The following is a 24,307-nucleotide window of genomic DNA, read 5'->3' as shown; positions in this document are numbered from 1 at the left end:
GTTCAGTCAATTTTGGCCGATCGGTTTCATAATCAAAGAGAGTTGTGGGTGGTATCATTAGAAAGCGCGTCCAGCGTAGAATATAGAAAAAAGATTTTTTCAATAGTCGCTTTTTATAGGGAGTTATCGAGGTTTAAAGTTTTGTGAATATTAATAGTAATTCAGCTGTTTTTATTCACATTTTGACCAAATTTTCGTCAATTTTGACCAAATTTTTGTCAATTTTGCTAAAATATGTTAAAATTGTTAACTGTAGTGTTATTGATTTTATCTCGAAAGATAATGAGGGTTGCTGAATTGTTCAATCCGAGTTTTTTGGCTAGAATTTATGCTAAATTTTTCAAAATTCAGATTTTTTTCGTCGAAAAAATGGCTTCTTCAGAACAATTGCTCTAAATTTGTTGGAAGCAGACACCTTAAAACTGCGACCATATTCTTCTTAAAAGAGCTAATTGTACTCCCGGTGGCTTTAAGAGTCTTGTGGAATTAAAATTTTGACAAATTTTCGCAAATTCAAAACTCGATAATTATACAAAATGCAGATTTTGTTGACCAACTAAAAATTTTTGTATAGATTTGATCTATTTATCAACCTTTTCAACAATTGAGTGTTTTGTTGGACGAGCAGCAATATCTGGGCTGATCTTGACCTCACCATGGGCGAGAATTGTGACATTTTTCAAAATATTTTCAAAATATTTCCGCTATGTAAATGTTTTTATTGTAAATTACGGACAAGAATTTCACGTCAGGGCTCAATTAATGACATATACTTTTTTCAATAAATGAGACCCAACGAGATTATATTAAGGCTTCAGAGTTAAGATCATGGTTTTTATGGCTCTGACCAATTGTTATCGCAAAAATTTTATGGACTTTATGCGTTTTGCTTTCATTTCTTATAGTTTTTGTAGCCCAATGACTTAATGTAGCCCAATCAAAAATCCAGCTAGCCTTAAGAAGTTATAAAAAAACCTAGATGTTTTTTTAGTTGTTATCTAATGTCTGTCATGACTTTAGATACATTTGTTTTGAATGAAGGTCGATGAATTTTTGAACTTTGAAATATTAATTTTTTTTTCTCTCAACTTCGGGCGCATTCTCTGTAAAAACAGGCGTAAACCGACATTCTGCGAGTTATAAATTATTGTCGGTAACGCTTTTATATTCAACTAATGGTTTTCTTTGGTTGTACGCGTTTTCAATTTTTCTTTTATTTTTGATAATATTTGGATATGTTATGATTTTATTTTGTTTCCTTGACGCATTATTACTTTATTGACAAATCCAATCAAAAAAACATTATAGGAAAAAAGTACAACGTTGGAAAAAAGCGTATCTGGATATGTTAATTGTTTTTGTTGAATAGTTTAAGCTTTTTGGACTGAGACACAGTATCTCACAAATTTTGTGGGTTTTTTTATTCTGACTAAGTCTGTCCTTCTTTTCGTTGTTGTACATCATATACCGATAGATCCAATAGATTGCTTCCCCAAAACATATAACTCGATCTAGTTGAAGGTTTCAGTTTTTAGCGGTTTGATTTAATGACTCAAATTAAATTTGTATTTTTTTTTCATCTGTCTCCTTTCTGGTTTTATTTTGGTCACCAACTAACTCTATTTCATCCAAAAAAGTCTGAATTATCTTTGTTGATTCAAAAAATTTTTCGGGCTTGGTTATTAATTGTGACTGATTGCTTCGGCTATTTAGTTTCATAAAAACTTTTCGAGATTTCTATATTGTTCAATTTTTGGGTTTCTTTTTGTTGTCATGTCTAAGTAGTCCTTTTATAAGAAAGACTTGTTGATGTTAAGCTGACGAAAAAATGACAATTTAAAGTTCTTGCAAGCAACATCTCATAATTATAGCGCCTTGAACGCTGGCATGTCGTAAAATAGTTTTGGCTTATTTATTTATGTTATTTTGCGGGCTTGTGACTTAGTATCATTATTAACAGGCCCAATTGGCCTCCTGAGGTGTCGAAATTAAATCCATAGCTGTTTGTTGTAATTCTAAATCTGTAATGACTTGAAAAAAATTGATTTCAAAAATAAATTAGGTATTTCAAGCTTTGTCATTTTTAAGTAGTTTTTAGGTCGATTTGTGATTCAGTTTCTGTAACACAGTTCACAACCCTTTTCCAGTGAGCTATACTTTAATCTTTAAAACGTTTTTAGCTTCAAAGATTTGTTTCTCGCCTTTGTTGCTACTGTTACAATAAGAATTCAAAAAATGTTACATTTTTATATATTTGTACATTTCAAAGTATTTTTGGTTTCTTTCAAAATTATAACAAACATAGCTGGCAGAATGCCAGAAAATAGCCGCAATAGATTCGTAGATCGGCAGTCTAAAAAAAACACTAAAAAAGACAGACTAAAAATTCGTCTTTTCATTGAAGGCTGATCTGTTATATTTTGATTAAAAATCTGTATAAATTATTGCTGCCTCTATTAGCTGATCTCAAATAACCGTCATTTAGAGTTATACACACCCATTTGACCTTATCTCTTTGAATTTAAAAATCAATTTCAAAGTGAGGAAGTCATTTTTGAGAGTGAGGTAAGTCAAGTGTGACCAAAAATTTAATCACGCGCATGAACAAAAAAACTCGCTCCACTAAGAGCGAAAAATGACGTCACACATGCAATTCAGTTGAAATTGCATGAACGAATGAACAAAAAGTGACTGTGACGTCATATGGTCGTAACAAAAATCATGACGACGAAATAAAAACATAGCCGGAAGAATTCCGGAAGCGACTCGAAGCACCAAAACTTCACAAAAAGTTGAAGCCATTACCTTTTGTATTACACCATTAACTCATTACCTCCCCGGGTCTGATCTAAACATCGGTGAAATTTAAACTACTCTCACCAAGAGAAAGAAAATGCAGCAAAACTTTATTATTGAAAACGTTTGGTAACGTTATAAAAGTCTGAAATGTTTACGATGGTAAAAAAACTGATAACCTGACAAAACTGACAGGGCCATCAAATTCCCTCAGATAATTAATGATTCTAATCTCAAAAAGATCGCGAAAGCAAACGGCAGATAAAAACTTTTCAAGAAAGACAGGAAAGTCAAAATTATTCAAAAAAGAGTGCTCAATCTTAAGAATCAGAGAACCACTACAATTAGATTTCTAATCACGGCAAAAATAATACATGAGTCTTCCTTGTTGTATATATGCTGGACAACATGATTTCATACTAATTCAAAAATTAAATTAATCATAGAAAAACAAAAGCAACAGAATAATATTCAAAGACAAAAAATCGTCTAAAACAATACCAAGCCCGGAAGAAAATTGCAATGAATAGTAATAGGTAGAAATGTTGGAAAAGACTTTCTAGCAAACTCCCAGTACTGCCTTATTTTGAATTAAATCTATTGCAAACCGAAGACACCAAGATCTAAGAAAAAGCTGATTTCATTCAATTTTTTAACAACTGGAAAAATCAATATAACGAATATAAAAGTAGGTGCCAGGACAAAACTAGAATGATACAAACGAGAATGTGAAGAATATGGACACAATGTTAGGAACACCGTAACAAAAAGACCAACTCTTGATTTTTGAAAGTTAAAAATCAAATTTAAAAAAAAAAACAAGAAAAACGAGTACATTTCATTGATCAGCATTCGAGACATAGAAAAGACAACGAGTCATTCGAGACAAGAGTCCAACTTCCTGAACAGAATAAAACAAGAAAAAGCAGAATTCAGACATACGAAACAATGAAACATTTTGCAAAAAAGTGATCAAAAAATATTTAAGACTGCATTAAGGAAAAAATTTTATCTGTTTTTTCAAAAACTTAACACCAAAAAATGATTGAATTTTTCTTGAAACGAAATTAAAGTCCCTCATGTTCCCCAAAATACTATTTCTAGTAATTAAAAGCAAAATACAAACAAAAAACTGAAAAAAAATTGGCAAAAAACTACGAAAATCGGATTAGCAAATGTACAATTTAATGAAACAAAATTACATCGAGGTAGAAAGAGGCATTGAGTATATGAATTATCAAAGGGAAATTGCGATATTAACTGATTTTTGACAAAAAACAGCTAAAAGATCCAAAAATGAAGAAATTAATAAAAAAAGCCAAAAATTAACAAAAAAAATCAAGAAATTTGTGCCAATTTCGCATTTGAAACGCAATTTCAGGCTATGCAAAATACTGTGCTATCAATTTCCGGCGTTTACATTTCAACATAGCATCGATTAAAAATTATTTCTACAAAAAACCAAATTACAAGCAAAAAAAATAGGCCACTTAGACGAAAAAACGGCTAAAAACGGTTATCTATATGTGCCATTCAGTCAAAAACTACTTTTCAATGTCAAAAAGTCATTCACTAAACGCCGCGCATGATCAAAAACTTGTCTCGCTCAGAAAAAATTAGTTCTCACTGCAATTTTACTCGCTTTTGCTTTTAGGTCAAAACATCGTCTGAACAAATGTACTTCCGGTAAAAAAAAATACCTTAAGAAAACCAATACTCCTCTTCGAGTCGTAAAAAAAAACCAAGAGAAGGCCAATAATAGCCTCAGCTATCGCTGTGCGGCTATTAATAATCGTTGATCCCATTAGCTTCAAAATTTTGCGCGATACATGGCATGCTTGCTATGTAGATATAAAAGCACATTTAAGGGATTTCAGTTGAAATCTAATGTCTTCAGAACTGTTAAATTGTTTTTTGTTTTCAAAAATGGAAAAGTAATTTTGAACTTCGCGCCTATTTGTGCTTTTTTGCCGAACTGTTACCCAGTCACATTGAAGACAGGTCTCATATATTTCTAATGAAGTATAGGTTAAATTATTTTATTTTGGTTTTTATCTGATGAGAGTTTGATTTTGTTGTTTTCTTTATTATAGACATCGAGTTTTGGTCGTAAACAATGTTTGTTCTTTGATTTTTATTATTGTCTTTTCTAGTAGTCCTATTATAAACAACTTTCAAAGTCTCTCTAGCGTGGCATTATCGTATTTCATTGGTTGTTTATTGAACGCTGTGTATGTTTTTGAAAGTTTTCTAGTCAAGAATGTGGATGAGCGGGATCGGAACATTATGTGCGTACGCACATTACCGAGCCTCCTTGTCCTTTTTGAGGACAAAGTCAAGTTGTCAGATGAAGACATGAAAAGCCGGCAGTACGTAAATTGCATTAAAAGACCCACAAGACTAATACAAATGCTGCGAGCTAGGTTTGAAAGCAGTTAGTTATATCAGCAGCTGATTATAACTCCTGATAAGTTGAGTTCTCCACGCACCGATTGTTCCTTTTGTAAAAGTAATTAGAGTGCTTGGTAAAATTGAATTTAAAAAGTTTCGTGCACAATTACAGCACCATAAACTAGAATAAATAATAATCATAGTACAAATTTTAGGATGATTGGATTGTCAAAAAGATAGACAAGTTGTTTAAAATCTCGACATGAAGTTTAATTTAAAGGCAATCAACTTTAGTAGCTTGTAGTAACATAGAAAAATAAATTCCTCAATTACTGCATATTTACTGCTCTTTATTTTCAAACACATTTAATCAGAGGGGTGAAAGCTATTAAAGAAAACCTAAACTAATAATTAACGTTCAACATTATAAAACTGACAAATAACAATTTATTCACAATTTTAGTTTTAAAAAGTTTAGTTTTTGTCTCTATCAAATTTTGACGTGTGTTTGTTAAGACATCTTGGAGTGATTTTCGTAAATTAGAGAGTTTAAATATTGCCTTTTGGCAGTTTCGAAAAATTCTTCTGAGTTCAAAAATTTGCATTCTAAGGACTTGGAAAATTGCTGCTCTTTCTCATACTTCAGCCCCAAAAGGTGTAATTCGTCAAAAATTTCCTGAGTAGGGGTCGTTAAGTTATCACCGCAACTTTCGCTACTAGACTCCAAAACAGTTTCAAACGTTGTAATTTGCGCTTCGCTGTACAAACTCTCATCTCTGACCTCAAACGATCCTTCTAAATCTCGTGATATTGATTCATAATTACCCGGCTCGCTTTCGGTCGAATTTGTACTTAAAAATCTTCGTTCAAAACTTATATCTTCACTTTTTTGTGAGTCCTGTGGCTGTAGCGAATTGCGTCTTCGTGAAAAAAAGGGACTTGAGACCTTTTCAGAAACGGCCGTCGAGTTTCTTTTGACTTTTGAGTCAAAACTGTTTTTTGACGTGAGAGACGATGTTGATGTTAGACTGCTTCGTGACCTGGCTTGACCTTTGGAACTTGAGAGTCTAAGAAGACTTGGAAAAGACTTTAAATTAGTTGAAGATTTTGGCGTGGATAGATGATTGGCTAGAATAGATAGGGGCGATCTGGTTCTCCCTCTTGGTTCAGTTGGAGGAGGGGTTAGAGGTTGGCTGTCGGGCGAGGTTGGTCCTAAATGCGACAGACAGATAATGTCACATTCTGGGGTTAAGGTGGTCTTTCAAATTGTAAATAGAACACTACCCAATTAATCCCCATAAATGAACTAATGATTGTCCTCACACTTCAACTTTCAAAAGACATGCAAATAGTTTTTGCATGGAATCACTTTGTTTTTAAAACTTATATCAAAACCTCAGATTTAATTAAACTCAGGAAAATAAGGGTTCCGCCCCTTCAATATTTTCTGTCAGCGCAGGGAGAAATTTGTTATTTTTTTCTACAATAAAAACCACAAGTATCAGATCTCTTTATCTGCAAAGATCACTAGATAAACACTTTTAATCAAAGTTACCGCTTGTCTTATAACCGTCTTCATCTGACCGAATGATTACCGTTTGATTGGTAATGTTCCTATTTGAAAAACATACCCGGCAGATAGCCGGAAAACAGCTGCGATAGACGCTTGTGGCCTTCCATGAATTGAAACAACTAAAGAAATAAGATAGACAGATTGACCACCCGTCCTTTAATAGACCACTAGAATTTTCGGTTAGATTCGAACTGTCGTTTTTATCAGACACATAGACTCTATAAGGAAAACCCTAATGGAGCTATTTCAAAATTATTATTCAAAATCAAAAACTCAAGACTCTAATACTCAAGAATTAGGGCAAATACGTTTGGCACTACTTAGACGCACACTAATGACCTTTCACTAACCAATGTTAATAAAATTTAAAGTTAATTAAGCGAGTTCAGATATCTTTTTTTCAATGAGGTAAGCCACGCAATTGATCTGAAAGCAGAACAAATGACGTCACAAACACAATTTAACTGCAAAGCAGTAGAAATCACTGAAATTAAAAAAGTCAATTCCAATAAGACAGGTCGCAAGAATCAACGATGGAGACGACGAGTTAAAAAAATATAGCAAGACAAGTCCTGAAATACAAACCAAAGAATTGAATGAAAAACTGAGAACTATTGTGCATGACCAGCAGATCAATAGAACAATCCCAGCCAAAAAGAAGATCTCAAAAGTTGAGAATTTAAAATAATCAAACAAACTAAACAAAAATAATCCTTGCTAAAACTCTTGAAGCTTTTACCCTCAAGGGCAATTTTAAAACAATTCAATATACCCATTAGCTCACGCACAAGCCTTGAAAAAGATTTCACCACAAAAGGTAGATAAACTCGAGAAATAAAACAAATGCTTCAAAAAAACTGAAAAAGGCAAAGTATAAAGATTCCTAATTTCGCAAAACAACAGCTTTAAACCATTTCCTTGTCTCAGGAGTTTTGTCATGTAAACAATCTGCAAAGCTTTGTTCGCCAGTAAAGACCGTAAAAACACCGAGAAACCGACAAAAAATTTCAAAAAATTTAAAGCCTCGCCAATTTTAACAAAATCTTGCTCACATTTCTGATATTTATATCATCAGAACCATTTTATTGTCTCCAGAGACCATCTAGCATCCCTAATTCAAGCCTTAAGAAGCTTTCATTGACTCCTAAAGCCCCATAATATCGGAACAAGATAACAATTTTCAGAAAATTAGAAAATTGATTTTATCGAAAAATTGCAAAAAATTGTGTTATCAATTTATTGATAACAAATCCATTACCTCTAGCTACTCAGCCGTAATTTATTAGCAATCCCCAGAGGAGGTTCCTGGGCCCACAGTAACAAAAAAACTCGCTGTTAAAAATTTTTTAAAAAGCATGAAAAGAAATGCAAGTTTTATTTTTGAAAAAAACTGCTAAAATTCGTAACATTAAAAAATTTAAATAATTTCTTTACCACTAGAAACTGTGCAGTAACCTATTAGCAAACCCTAGAGGAGGTTCCTTGGCATTTGAGGCTTGATAAGCCTAAAAATGGCTTATTTTCAATAAAAGACTTTCAAAAATTGCAAGTTTTATTTTAAAAAACTGATAGAATTTGTGATATTAAAAAGTTGAAAACCATCTTATGGTCAATAAAAACGTTTTACTATCCGATTATCAAATCCTATAGGAGGTTTCGTGGCACTTGGGTTTGGAAAAATTTCAATAAAAGACAAATGAATGACAATAAAATTTTTTTTCAAAAAATTGCTAAAATTTGTAATGTTAGAATGTTGAAAACCACTTTATTACCACAAAAAACTATGCACTAACCTATTATCAAACTCTAGAGGAGGTTCCTTGACACCTAGGTCTAAAAAAACTCAAAATATGACAAAAATTTTTAAACTTTTGAAAAAAAATAGTAAAATTAGTATAAATTTGCGTGTTTATTTTTTAAAACCAAATATAGAGCTCTTAAAAAAGTCACAAAAAGTAATATGTCTTGCAAAAAACCTTCATCAACTTTTACAAACCACAATTTTAGACTAGTTCCGCAAAAAAAAACCGAAAAATGACAAAAAACCGCGAAAATTAAGATTTTGGGCTTGCAAACCCGTTAAAATGACCTTTTAACCTTGAATTACGGCCTTCCCAGTACCTTAATCGCTCTAAGCAGTTGAGGGTCTACTAAACGAGGCTAAGGGCTTCCAAAAAAAAATTGATGTCCGCTGAGCTTTACTGTTTATTCCGTTTTCAAAGCTCAAAATCATGAAAAAAAGGTGTGAAAACATAGCAGGACAAGTCCTGACGTACAATTCAAAGCATTTTCATTGACTAAACACAAAACTAGAACTATAACGGACTAAAAGTGAATTGGAAAACCCATTTCTAAAAAATCAGATAAAAAAATTTAAAAAAAAAACAAAATCAATGTCAAAATGTCGCATGTGAACAAAAAAACCACCAACAAAAAATGCAACTTTGGTTCAAACAAAAAACTAGGCCTAGAATAAACTATGAATGGATTTGGAAAACCATTTTGAAAAAAATTTGATCCTAAAATCGAAGTAAACATTAAAGTAAAATTGCCGCATGTGAACAAAAAACCACTAGCGAGAAAGCGAATTTTTGTTCAAACACCTTTTTCTCACTCTACTTTAAAATTAGAGCGAAATGTTCGCCACAAAACCACTCGCTTTTTCGCTCCACTTACTCTTTCCGTGTGACAAAAATCACTACTCCAATTGTAAAAAACACGATGTCCCAAATATTAGCCAGCCCCTATCGCTTCGCGGTTATTTAACAAACAATTGTGACGAAGCTTGAAAGCGCCTGCCATGATTAGATGATCTCACAAAATTGAGATTTCAACAATTTTGTTTTCGCTCTTCCAAGGTGCAGCTGAACTAAAGGTGCATTGTCCCAATTGATGTAATGAGTACTCACTAGGTTTGGCAGATGTAATAGCACCACTGACACTGTTGGACTTTGCATGCAATACATTTGTTGTTGATGCTGTGGATGGGGAGAGGGGTACTGTTGGCACTGATTTGTAGTCCCAGCTACCATTGTACAGAGTCACATTGTCATCATCATCATCTTCGTCACTAGCACTATTATTGTTATGACGCATCTTATGAGGAATATCTTCAATATTGACAAACATCAAATCATCAGAGAAGCTTGTTTGGTGAATGGCTGGGAAAATTGGCACCTGAAATGGCACGTCAAAATTCGAAGGATAAATAGGATCTAGGAAATAAACACCCACGGAAAAAACCCATATAATTTTGGATAGGATATTTTGGTTGTGACAATTTTTTCGGTTGTGATAGTTTCATATCAAGTCCCATGGCCAAATGCCCAGCTCGTTAAAATTCAGCTCGGTTTATTTCCTACCTAAAATTAAGAGTGTTTTTTCCGTGGTGATTTTTTTCCCGAAACCGGGATTCCGTAAGGTAGTCTATCAGATTTTTCATCTTTATCAATAAATGCACAAATCAATTCTACATTCAAACAACAATCAATGTCATTTAGGCGGAATCACTTACATTCGAATCTACCGTTTTCTTCGCTGTGTTCTTTGGAGTCGCAATAGCTTCATCTGAAACAATAAAAAATTCAACACCCATGTTATAAATATCAGTTTAAGTAATATGAAATAAGTTGAACGCAAACACAAACAGACATTTCAACTAAAATGAATTTGATCGGCGAGAAAAAAATTTGCTTAAAACCTGCATCTCCGACACAAAAATCCAACACCGAAATCCGCGAAAGATTCTGGTCTGTGAGCTTAACAACTATTCCAGCTCTGCTATCCACGCGTTCAGGACGCCTTTATTTTCACATTACAATTAATTTTCGAACGCGAGCATTTAGATAAAAAAATAATAATAAAGAAGTCAAGGGTAAAAAAGTCACTTGAGAGCGAAAACACTTTCCAAAACAAACGTGCAAATCGCTCAGGCAAAAAGCTTGCATAAAAAGTATTTTACCATAATTGCTTCAAAATTTGTGGAAAAGCAATTATTAAAGGGAATACGATGAAGGTTAGAGGAGTTAATTGACTTGCAACAAATGCGGAGCTCTAATTATAATTAATTGCTCATCGCGCATTGACCGGTGCGGAGGGAGGGTGAGCGCACCGGTCAAAAAATGCACTTTACAGTATGATTAGATCGCTTCTCAGCAGCTTCAATGACAATTAATTCTTTTTTAGAGACAAGTGGAGCACTATTAGAATCGCACAGCAACTAATTCCCTCCTGGATTTACCTGTTTATACCGTTTTTGAGGTCGAGAAGCAAAAAAAGCAGCAGATGAAAAATCAATCAAGCAAAAAATAGCATAAAAAACATCAGGACTAATATAATTGCTACAAACAATGTTTCAGAGCAAAACATAGCCGGTAAACTGTCGGAAAAAATCCGCAAATTAAAACAGAAAGAAAAAAAGCGATAGAAATGGACAGCATATTTTCAAATGTTTCAAAAACTGTTCAAATACGGCGTGCAGTTTCAGTTAGATTGTAAAACTACATTTGTTACAGCTTCTATAACTTATTATTCAGCTCATTACTTATGTCAGCTAGCAATGGCTCTGATGAACTTTGATAACCCAATGCACTGACTTAACGACCGGTCTTTATCAGTTTTTGAGGTTTCTTTTGATTTTGCTCTTTTGACATTGGCCATATTCACTAGATTACGTACGTAATCCAATGAGTGAAAGAATTAAAAATCCATTCAGTTCAAACAATGAGTGAAATAAGTCACGAGTCAAACGTGAAAATCGAGACTAATGTAAAACGAAAAAGGTGATCAAAAGGTAAAGTGAATTTTAAAAAAGGAGAGCGCTTACATAACCGTTAAGAGGCTGAGGAAGGCTATTAAAAACATTCAATGCAGTGTAATACCCGATCCAAAAATTGAAAATTTTCTCGTTTTCTAAAAATCAAAATCCCTGACCAGCACACGAAGTGCGCTCTATTTATACACTTTTGCTTTCCGATGCTGCCGTTTTTCTATCAAAAGCAATCATCATTGACTTCTTTGATATCAAAGTATACACCCTCCTTAAAAGTAACCAACTAACCTCAAACAACTTGCTCGCAAGCCCGGGACGAGGAGGGGTCGGCTTTGGCCATAGTCAGCTCAAGTTCACACAAAGAAGATGAAATGATGCCTCCTTAGCAGATTGGCAGCAACGTAAACTTAGAGACTAATACAGCCTTAAGAGCATTTATCAGACACTTAATGCTTTCGAGTTTTACCATTTTATCCCCTATTTGAGACTGGTGTAAAAGCGATTTGAGCGTATGTGAGATCGGAAGTAAAAGCGTCAAACAAAAAATTGTAAAAAAAAACAAAAAAACTACAAACAAACCGGTAGAATTCTGGACATGGCACAAAAATTTGCGCTAGAACTTTTGATAGAAATTCTAGAACTAACCTCACCATTTACAACAAAAATCAAAGTAAAAAACTAAACGTTTATATCCTAATAGTAGTCTAAAACTATTGCCTAAAAAGTCCTTTTAAAACCGCAGTTTTCATTTTTTCAAAAAAAAGTAATATTGGTGGGGGAGGATGTAGGTTAAGTGGTGGGTAAGTAATTTGGATATGGGTAGATATATGTGGGGCAGATAGTTAGGTTGCAGGTGGCTTGTTGGGGGAGGTAGTCAGTGAGGGGGGGGGGGGGGGGGGGGGCAGGTTGTGCGTAGGTGATGGGAGATGGCTGGAGGGGGGATTAATTAGTAGGGAAATGAAAGGGTACAGAGGTGTTAGTAGTCTCTAAGTAATCTAAATTATGATGCCCAACGTTTGAAAACCCAATGTTCGAAAAGAAAGAAGTCAACTTCCACGTCATGAACAGAATTTCTTCAGCTTTAAAAAAAAACTTAATACTCCTCTTCAAGTCGTATAAAGACCAAAAGGATCCATATTACTGCAGCAAGCTTCTTGAGATTTAACGTGATTAAATACAATGCTATAGATGGAGATAGACACAGTACTTACATTTTTCAAAACAACCCACGAATTGGCCTTAAAACTACATCAAGCATTTGGACATGATAGCTAGTTAACAAGAGTTGATTGAACTAAAAGTAGGGGATAGACAGCGAAAAGGAAACATGCACAACTACAACACTCATTCAACTACGGTTAGTTCTCAATTTTTCTTACCTGTTTCTAATTTTCTGGAAACAGACAACGAAACAGATCTCTGGTTAGTGATTAGAGAACTGTCGCGAATAAATGTCTGTTCGCTCTAAAAACAGACTGATATTTAATTCTGTAATAAATTCTGTTCAATTCAACACAGTAAAATTTATAATTTTCAGTTATTAGCTTTCCAAATTCATCAATCTAAGAAGCGATTAAAATCTTCACATTCTAAACACACCATGTTATTAAACCTCGTAGTGGCGGAATACACTACAGTCTCAATGTCTTGTCTACGAAGGATAATAAAAGTTAAATTTTTAGAGGAAATGTTGATCGGCACAAGAGGCAAAAATTTTCACCATTTTAAGCTTTAATATTCTATCAAAAAAACTAGGCTAAGAGTATATGCAACAAAAATTTACCTGTATGATGATGATAAGTATGCTTTGCATTGACAGTTTTGCATTGTTGAGTGTACAGGTCATCAGCATTCGGTCCAAAATTTGATCCTCGGTCAGCTCCGTTATGATGCATGGGTGGATCTAATAAACTGTCGATACTGTTTGACTTATTTCGACTGTTTTTGAACTCTTTTGAAGGACGCTCGAGTCCTCTGCCGTTCAGAAGTTCCCCAGTGTGCTGTCTCGTCAAACTTAAGTCTTTTTGACGGCTTTGACTGCCAGATCTAAATTTGCAAAGATGTGAGATAGAGTGACCAAATACCAAATCTTCCAAAAATTCTAAGTCTGAAAAATTGTCGAGGGGATTGCTAAATTATCATACCTCCGTGTGAAAGATTTTGCGATGATAATAGTTTATTATCAAGTGTGACTTATAAGCCTTTTATGATTGTGACTTATAAGTCAACCTATACTATCATAATTGTACAAAATGTCAACTACTGATTTATACTCAATTCAAACAAGTTTCAGATTTAAAAAATAAGTCCGATTTAATATCGTGTAGAAAGGCAATAACCTTTAATTGCGGTAGAAAGAACAACATTTCGGAATTTGTAACAGCAGAGCCTACAAATTTTAAAACAGCCAGCAGATTGCTGAAACAGCTGCGAAAGAAACTTGAGTTGCATGGAATCTAGATAGCAACAGATAAAATGAATTGATGGAGTTCCCGGTGAATGAAATCATATCTTTTATTTTGGTCACCATGCCGCAATGCTAACCACTTTCTTTGTATAGGAGTCTTTCATTGACCCTGAAGGGGTTAAAAGTAACGTTAATTGACCACGAGAAATATCATCAAACGCATAAAATCAACAAAGTTGCTCTTTTGCGTTTTGCGACGTAAAATTTTTATCGGGGCAGCAATTACTAATTGCTGCATCAAAGTAAACTCAAACATTTCTTGATTAACATTCATCCCTTTTCCGTAACGAGAAAAAAACTCATCAATGACATCGTTTAAGCAATTAAATTTAAAAACAAATACGACATCATGCTGAAACCATACGCAAAAGCTAAAGAAAAATGATTCAAAGGACGTTCTTTTATTCCCGACCTCGAAGTCACTGTGTTTTCAACCAGCGAAAAGGCAAAATCTTTAATATCAGAAACATATGTAGCAACGTTGAAAAACGGAAACTTTTATGACGGAAAAATAATGATAAATTCACAAAACAGGCCAGGCTAACGATTGCAATGCAACAACCAAAAAATCGGAATTTAGCAATCAACTCTGCGATCCAAAAAACGCATTAGTAAAGCATAACGCCGATGACGTTCTTCGAAACTGCAAAAATAAAGCAACCAACGTCAGATAAGATGCTCCTGAACGACAGGTGGATAATTTAATTCGCTCACTAGCAAGTCGAACAATGTTATGAATGGAAAAAAACTGTCAATCAAAAATTTTGCATAAAAACCAACACATTTACAATAATTGCTGCAAACTTCATTCGAGAGCAATTAAAAATACCCAGCAGATAGCCGCTATTGTTTCCCATACTCTCGATTGGGATTGAAAGAAGAACAAAAATGAGAATTGATTTTTGTGCAAAAAAATTTTAGTGCAAAATTTTTTGATGCCATCCTGTAGTTGGACATATCCGTGCTTCTTAATGAGAGGATACTAGGGTTTAGTATCAAAACCAAAAAGCCTAACAAAACCAAAGTTCAAGCTGGCGGATTTGCGCTTAATGGGTTTAACCCGTTTCTATTAATGATTTCGTTTTATGACTCAGTTCACTTTAGATTGCTTAACTGAGCAACTGCTGTTTAAAAGCGCTTTGAGCAGAATGAGCTAAGAATAAAACAAGCATAGAGAAGTCAAAGAAATCACGCAAAGAAAAATATTGAACAAGCTGTGACTCACAATAAAGAAACAAATTTTTATACAACGGACACAAAAATAGGGCCGCTATGACAGCCGGCTAAGAATAGAGGCGTGACAAAAAAATGAGCCAAATACTGAAATTGAGGGCTATGGTTAACTTAAATCAGTGAAAAAAGCATCTCAAAAATTTTGGAAAATGAAATCTAAGATCTTATATGGCAAAACGATTACAACTCGCCATACAGCTTTATCCCGTTCACCCCAATGGGTTCACCCCGTTTCTATTATTGATTTCGTTTTTATGACTCAGTTCAGTTTATATTGCTTAACTGAGCCACTGCTGTTTAAAATTTCTTTGACCAGAATGAGCGAGGAATAAAACAAGCATAGAGAAGTCAGAGAATTCACGAAAAAACAAATGTTGAACAAGCTGTGACTCACAATAAAGAAACAAATTTTTATACGACGGACACAAAAATAGGGCCGCTATAACAGCCCGCTAAGAATAGAGGCGTGACAAAAAAAGAGCCAAATACTAGAATTGAGGGCTATGGTTAACGTAAAACAGTAAAAAAAGCATCTCAAAAATTTTGGAAAATGAAATCTAAGAACTTATATGGCAAAATACCTTATAGGGCAGATGGTTAGGTTGCAGGTGGCTTGTTGGGGGAGGTAGTCAGCGAGGACGGAGGGGGCAGGTTGTGCGTAGTTGATGGGAGATGGCTGGACGGGGGATTAAGTAGTAGGGAAATGAAAGGGTACAGAGGTGTTAGTAGTCTCTAAGTAATCTAAATTTTGATGCCCAACGTTTGAAAACCCAATGTTCGAAAAGAAAGAAGTCAACTTCCAGGTCATGAACAGAATTTCTTCAGCTTTAAAAAACTTAATACTCCTCTTCAAGTTGTATAAAGACCAACAGGATCCATATTACTGCGGCAAGTTTCTTGAGATTTAACGTGATTAAATACAATGCTATAGATGGAGATAGGCACAGTACTTACATTTTTCAAAACAACCCACGAATCGGCCTTAAAACTACATCAAGCATTTGGACAAGATAGCTAGTTAACAAGAGTTGATTGAACTAAAAGTAGGGGATAGACAGCGAAAAGGAAACATGAACAACTACAACACTCATTCAACTACGGTTAGTTCTCTATTTTTCTTACCTGTTTCTAATTTTCTGGAAACAGACAACGAAACAGATCTCTGGTTAGTGATTAGAGAACTGTCGCGAAAAAATGTCTGTTCGCTCTAAAAACAGACTGATATTTAATTCTGTAATAAATTCTGTTCAATTCGACACAGTAAAATTTATAATTTTCAGTTATTAGCTTTCCAAATTCATCAATCTAAGAAGCGATTAAAATCTTCACATTCTAAACACACCATGTTATTAAACCTCGTAATGGCGGAATACATTACAGTCTCAAAGTCTTGTCTACGAAGGATAATAAAAGTTAAATTTTTAGAGGAACTGTTGATCGGCACAAAAGGCAAAAATTTTCACCATTTTAAGCTTTAATATTCTATCAAAAAAAACTTGGAGCTAGGCTAAGAGTATATGCAACAAAAAATTATCTGTATGATGATGATAAGTATGCTTTGTATTGACAGTTTTGCAGTGTTGAGTGTACAGGTCATCAGCATTCGGTCCAAAATTTGATCCTCGGTCAGCTCCGTTATGATGCATGGGTGGATCTAATAAACTGTCGATACTGTTTGACTTATTTCGACTGTTTTTGAACTCTTTTGATCACAATCTTTTATTTTGGTCACAATGCCGCAATGCTAAGCACTTTCTTTGCATAGGAGTCTTTCATTGACCCTAAAAGGGTTAAAAGTAACCTTAATTGACCACGAGAAATATCATCAAACGCATAAAATCAACAAAGTTGCTCTTTTGCGTTTTGCGACGTAAAATTTTTATCGGGGCAGCAATTACTAATTGCTGCATCAAAGTAAACTCAAACATTTCTTGATTAACATTCATCCCTTTTCCGTAACGAGAAAAAAACTCAAACACATCGTTTAAGCAATTAAATTTAAAAACAAATACAACATCATGCTGAGACCATACGCAAAAGCTAAAGAAAAATGATTCAAAGGACGTTCTTTTATTCTCGACTTCTAAGTCACTGTGTTTTCAACCAGCGAAAAGGCAAACTCTTTAATATCAGAAACATATATAGCAACGTTGACAAACGGAAACTTTTATGACGGAAAAATAATGATAAATTCACAAAACAGGCCAGGCTAACGATTGCAATGCAACAACCAAAAAATCAGAATTTATCAATCAACTCTGCGACCAAAAAAACACATTAGTAAAGCATAACGCCGATGACGTTCTTCGAAACTGCAAAAATAAAGCAACCAACTTCAGATAAGATGCTCCTGAACGACAGGTGGATAATTTGATTCCGTCACTAGAAAGTCGAACAATGTTATGAATGAAAAGAAAAAACTGTCAATCAAAAATTTTGCATAAAAACCAACACATTTACAATAATTGCTGCAAACTTCATTCGGGAGCAATTAAAAATACCCAGCAGATAGCCGCTATTGCTTCCCATAAGCTCGATTGGGATTGAAAGAAGAAAAATGAGAATTGGTTTTTGTGCAAAAAAATTTTAGTGCAAAATTTTTTGATGCCATCCTGTAGTTGGACAAATCCGTTCTTCTTAATGAGAGGATACTAGGGTTGAGTATCAAAACCAAAAAGCCTAACAAAAACAAAGTTCAAGTTAGCGGATTTGCGCTTAATGGAATTAAACCGTTTCTATTAATGATTTCGTTTTTATGACTCACTTCACTTTAGATTGCTTAACTGAGCAACTGCTGTTTAAAAGCGCTTTGAGCAGAATGAGCTAAGAATAAAACAAGCATAGGGAAGTCAAAGAGAAATCACGCAAAGACACATATTGAACAGGCTGTGACTCACAATAAAGAAACAAATTTTTATACGACGGACAAAAAAATAGGGCCGCTATAACAGCCGGCTAAGAATAGAGGCGTGACACAAAAATGAGCCAAATACACATAATGAGGGCTATGGTTAACTTAAAACAGTGGAAAAAGCATCTCAAAAATTTTGGAAAATGGAATCTAAGAACTTATATGGCAAAACGATTACAAATCGCCATACAGCTTTATCCCGTTCACCCCAATGGGTTCACCCCGTTTCTATTATTGATTTCGTTTTTATGACTCAGTTCAATTTATATTGCTTAACTGAGCAACTGCTCTTTAAAATTTCTTTGAGCAGAATGAGCGAGGAATAAAACAAGCATAGAGAAGTCAAAGAGATTTCACGAAAAAACAAATATTGAACAAGCTGTGACTCACAATAAAGAAACAAATTTTTATACGACGGACACAAAAATAGGGCCGCTAAAACAGCCCGCTAAGAATAGAGGCGTGACAAAAAAATGAGCCAAATACTGGAATTGAGGGCTATGGTTAACGTAAAACAGTGAAAAAAGCATCTCAAAAATTTTAGAAAATGAAATCTAAGAACTTATATGGCAAAACGATTACAACTCGCCATACAGCTTTATCCCGTTCACTCCAATGGGTTCACCACACGTTTCTATTATTGATTTCGTTTTTATGACTCGTTCAATTTATATTGCTTAACTGAGCAACTGCTGTTTAAAATTGCATTGAGCAGAATGAGCGAGGAATAAAACAAGCATAGAGAAGTCAAAGAGAATTCACGAAAAAAAATGTTGATCAAGCTGTGAATCACGTTAAAAACAAATTTTTATGTGACAAAGACGAAAATAGGGTCGCTATAACAGCCGGCTAAGAGCATTGGGGCGTGAGACAAAAACGAGCCAAATACTGGCAAAGGGGGCTATGGACCAAACTTAAAACACTAAAAAGCATCTCCATAATTTCGGAAATTGAAATCAAAGAACTTATATGGCAAAACAATTACAACTCACCACACAGCTTCTAAGTTTTAGAAAAATTATATAGCCATATTTCTGTCGAAATAAAACACTAAAAACTATATCGAACATTACCAAAACTGCACTGAAAATGTAAAAATATTGTTAACAGCGTCCTGTTGAATACACAAATTTATACAAGAACACAGGTAACGTCTAAAACATTAAAGCCAAATGCTTGATTTAATGAAAGGTTATTGCAATATACACTATCACAAAAAACTACTGCAAAACCAACTAATGTCGGTGGAATTGCTCTTGAACGACAGGCAGGTGAAAAAAATCAATTCACCCGCCGGGGTTCGAAATATTGACCTCCTGATCCATAACCAGATGAACTTCCCATTCGGCTATCAAGCCCTACTTTTTGTTACGCTGCAACCAATTTTATTTTAGCAAAAAGCTTTACTTTGGAGTGAGAGCAAAAGAGATCACTCAAAAATGAAGAACAAAAGCGTGAAAAAGTCACTTGAGAAGTCAAAGAATGCTCTAGAGGAAAAGCGCAAAAACGGTCAAGCAAAAGATTTGCATAAAAAAACACGATTACAATTTCTTTTAACTTCGTTCAAGAGCAATAAAAATGCACTAACTTCGACGGACACCAAAATAGGGCCGCTATAACAGCCCGCTGAGAATAGAGGCGTGACAAAAAAATGAGCCAAATACTGGAATTGAGGGCTATGGTTAACGTAAAACAGTGAAAAAAGCATCTCAAAAATTTTTGAAATTGAAATCTAAGAACTTATATGGCAAAACGATTACAACTCACCACACAGCTTGAAAGTTTTAGAAAAATTATATAGTCATCTTTGTTAAAATAAAACACTAAAAAATATATCGAACATTACAAAACTGCACTAAAAATATAAAATTATTGTTAACAGCGTCCTGTCGAATACACTAATTTATACAAGAACACAGGTAATGTCAAAAACCGTTAAGCCAAATGCTTGATTTAATAAAAAGTTAATGCAATATACACTATCACAAACTACTGCAAAACCAAAATGTCGGTGGAAATGCTCTTGAACGACAGGCAGGTTAAAAAAATCAATTCACCCGCCGGGGTTCGAAATATTGACCTCCTGATCCATAACCAGATGAACTTCCCATTCGGCTATCAAGCCCTACTTTTTGTTACGCTGCAACCAATTTTATATTAGCAAAAAGTTTTACTTTGGAGTGGGAGCAATAGAGGAAACTCAAAAATGAAGAACAAAAACGTGAAAAAGTCACTTGAGAAGTCAAAGAATGCTCTAGAGGAAAGGCGCAAAAACGGTCAAGCAAAAGATTCGCATAAAAAAACACGATTACAATTTCTTTTAACGTCGTTCAAGAGCAATAAAAATGCACTAACTTCTAAATAAAAGACAAAAAGAATTGAAAGCTGAGAAATATAAGCCGACTTTGCGCTTGAAAACTATGTTTAGGCTCTCAAAATCATTGTAATAGCAATCCCAGAGGGTGAGATATTTAAAACGATTCAAATGAAAAACTTCTCTAAAAAATTAACTGGTAATAAAAAAAGCGAAATGGACGAAAAACGTCTTAAAACGGTTATCTATTTGCACCATCATCTGGAAGAAAATCTTCGAAGTTGAAAGTCATTCACTCAAAGCAGCGCACGAACAATAATATTTTCTCACTATGCAAAAACGAGTTCAAGGGGGCCATTTTACTGAAAAATATAAACCGACTAATGTCGGAATTGCTCTCGAACAACAGGCGATGCAATTTAAATGAGAAGCTGTAGCTTAGCTAAACTTTTCTTTATGGGTGCAAATATAGTTAACCACGCCGAGATTAGAAGTATGGACCTCCCGATCCCTCACCAGAACCACTGCCCATCGGCGAACATGCCCTTATTGCTGCTATGCTGCAATCTATTTTATCTTAGCCACAAGCTTTACTTCGGAGTGAGAGCAATAGAAATTAATCAAAAATGAAGAACAAAAGCGTGAAAAAGTCGCTTGAGAAGTCAAAGAATGTTCTAGAAGAAACGCACAAATACGGTCAGGCCAAAAATTTGCATAAAAAGACCAGAACGTTTACAATAATTGCTACGAACTTGGTTCGACAGCAATTAAAAAACATACACGGCAGATTGCCGGATAATAGCCGCCGTTGATTCCCATAATTTTATTGGGATTGAAAGAAAAGAAAATATAACCAAATATAGATTTTTGTATAAAAACAATTGCTTTGCTGAGCAACTGATGTTCAAATTCACTTTTAGCAGAATGGCAGAAAAGTTAAACTAGCCTAGAAAAGTCAAAAATATTTCACGCAAAATGTCGAAAAAGGGGCAAAATTGGTAAAGCGAGAAAAAGTTCGACGAAGTAAAAAAAAACATAGCAGGACAAGTTCTGAAATACAATCCAAGGAATTGAATGAAAAACAGGCCTAATGTACCTGACCAGCAGAAAAATTGAACAATCCCAGCCAAATAGACAAAGTCTCGAAAGTTGAGAAACTAAAAGACTCAAACTAAACAAAAAAACAATTATTCCTAAAACTCTTGAAGCTTTCAACCTGAAGGCCATTTATGACACAATGCAATATAGTCATTAACTCACGCAAAAGACTCGAAAGAGATTAATTTGACAGTAAAGAAAGATAATCTCAAAAAAATGACAAATGCTTCAAAGAATTGTGAAAAATGCCTCAAATGAAAAGGAAAAATTTAAAGATATTTTTCAAAATGTATCTGGAAATGATGTTCAAATTCATTTTTTCTCTGTTGAGTTCTGTCTTGTAACTCATCTGCAACATTTAAAAAGTTTCGTTGGCCAATAAAGATAGTTAAACTCAGAAAGTGACAAAAAAATTCAAAAAATTTGAGAACAATAAAAAATTTAAATTGCAAGCTTTTATTAAAAAATTACTTATATTTGCAATCTAAAAAACAGAAAACTATTTTGTTGCCACTAGAAACTCTGCAATAATATACTAGCAAACCAAATAGCAGCAAACCCCTGACCACTGAGAAAAATCTAAAATTTCAGCAGATCACTAAAATTTGTAATATAAAATCTTGAAACACATTCCCCATTACCACTAGAAACTATGCAGTAATCTATTATCAAAAACTTAAGGAAATGTTTTGGCTGTTCAGGTTAGAGAAACCTAAAAATTGACAACAATTTTCAAAAACTTGAAAAAATTGGCTCATGCCATGGCCAATAAAAATTTTGCAGTAAACTATTAGCAAATCCTAGACGAGATTTCTTGCCCCTTGGAGCTGGAAAACTTGAATAATGACAATTAATGTCAGAAAATTGGAAAAAACTGCAAGTTTTATCAAAAAAATTGGTGCAATTTGTGAAGTTGAAAACCATTCCATTACCACTAGAAACTATAAAGTAACCTATTATTGTGACACCAAGAGCTGAAACAACAAAAATATTCAGAAAATGTGACAAAATTTTAAAAATTAGAACAAATTACCGTGTTTATGTTTGGTGTAGCAATACATATAGCGCTTAAAATGGCCATAAAAAGTAATTACGTCTTGCAAAAGACCTTTACCAACTTTTACAAACCTCAATTTCAGACTGGTCCAACAAAAAGTCCGAAAAAAGACGAAAAATTGCAACATTTTGGGCTCAAAAACTTCTGAAAATGACCAGTTAAGGCCGTCCCAGTAGCTTCACCACTCTAAGTACTTGACGAACTACTAAACGCGGTTAAGGGCCTCTAATGAAACTTGATGCCCGCTGAGCTTTACCTGTTTATCCCATTTTGAAAGCTCAAAGTCATGAAAAAAGGTGTGAAAAAATCTTACAAAAATAAAAAAACATAGCTGGAAGAATTCCGGAAACGACTGGAAGTGGAAATCCACTTAAATGCCATCCAACAACTCATCAGACAAAACGTGCCTTTTTATGATCCCAACAATTTACGATTATCTTGAAATAAAACCATAAAACAAAAAAGTAAAAAAAAATCAAATCTTAAAATATGGTAAAAAAATCTGATCAAATTCTGTCATAAATTGATACCCCAAAATGATCAAATTCTGTCATAAATTGATACCCCAAAAAACTATCTCTGTTACATTTACTTCATCAATACAACTATTAACAACTAAAACCACTTATGACATTTTTTAAAATACTTGAAGCCAAATCATGAAAAAATAAGCCTTACAAATCTTACAAACAGCTTTGACTAAAAAACTGGAAAAAGTTAATATATTTTTTGATGTTTCAAAAGCATATAAGTCTAACCAAAAATTCTTTTCAGCCAATAGAGTACCTAGATGCTCGCAAAACAATAGGCAAGTGTCAATAGGTTCAGAAACTTGTCTAAAGAACAGAAAAAAACTGCAAAACTGCAAAAAATTAAGAAAATTAGTTCCAATTTTTGACATTTTTCGTCATATTTCTCAACAAAAAATGCTTCATATCCATAAAACTGTAACCACGTGTTAACTAAAAATTGCTCAAGTAATAGGGGTATCTTCAATACCCATTTGAGGCAGTAAAACAAAACAATAGTAAAAAAAATCGTAAAAATAAGCCCAAAAATCAGCAAAATACATGAAAAACATATGAATTAGAATTAAATTAATATAAATTTTCAGAAACCTTCAAACCACTACCAAACCCAGCCTAAAATTAACAGCAAATCATAACCAAACCACTTAACCAAAAAAACTGAAAAAAAAAATTGCTCAAAATGCCGCACGTGAACAAAAAATTTCACTCGCTTACAGAATTTTTTTTCACACCTCAATTTCTCGCTCTCTAGAAAACAGCGATATGAACAAAAAACCACTCTCTTTTCGCTCCACTCTTCATTTTGTTCAGCAACAAAATCACTCCAAACTTTTTCACGTGTTTCATTTCCCGCTTCAAAATTCACTCCAATAAAATTGATAAAAAAAGGACTTCTCCAATACTCCTCTTCGAGTCGTAAAAAGACAGAGCACCAATACAATCCAATTCTTGGATTGTAATAGGAGCGCTATAATAGCCGGCTGAGAAGATAAGGGCGGCTATTAAAAAAACTTTTCGAGTCGTAAAAAAAGATAGCTATGTTCAGCTTACAGCTCCACAGCATTAATAACTGAAGTAACTGATGATTTTATTAAATCCTTTCAAAAAAGCAAATCGTGCCAATGAGTTTTAAATTGCTTGACAAAATTAACTCAGTACGGCTATCT

General features: G+C 34.0%; 1 protein-coding gene across 6 annotated transcripts in view; it reads right to left on the bottom strand.

Annotated features, from left to right (window-relative positions):
• Positions 1-5,315: 5,315 nt before the first annotated feature.
• Positions 5,316-24,307, bottom strand: part of LOC142350913 (uncharacterized) — a 99,284-nt gene continuing 80,292 nt past the window's right edge. For 5 of the 6 annotated variants that reach the window (XM_075402930.1, XM_075402931.1, XM_075402928.1 and 2 more), the window contains 4 exons: positions 13,315-13,577; positions 10,275-10,327; positions 9,670-9,937; positions 5,316-6,399 (listed from right to left, as the gene is read on the bottom strand). In XM_075402930.1, coding sequence (XP_075259045.1) covers positions 5,699-6,399; positions 9,670-9,937; positions 10,275-10,327; positions 13,315-13,577 — 1,285 coding nt within the window. In that variant the 3' untranslated portion in view covers positions 5,316-5,698. Of the gene's footprint in view, positions 6,400-9,669; positions 9,938-10,274; positions 10,328-12,910; positions 12,996-13,314; positions 13,578-24,307 lie in introns of those variants that run through there. The other variant, XR_012760928.1, reaches the window with a different exon arrangement.

This window comes from Convolutriloba macropyga, chromosome 12 (assembly GCF_964194025.1).
Source record: "Convolutriloba macropyga chromosome 12, txConMacr16.3, whole genome shotgun sequence".
Taxonomy (NCBI): domain Eukaryota; kingdom Metazoa; phylum Xenacoelomorpha; order Acoela; family Convolutidae; genus Convolutriloba; species Convolutriloba macropyga.
Note: the sequence above shows the minus strand (reverse complement) of the source record. Positions and strands in the feature narration are given on the sequence as shown.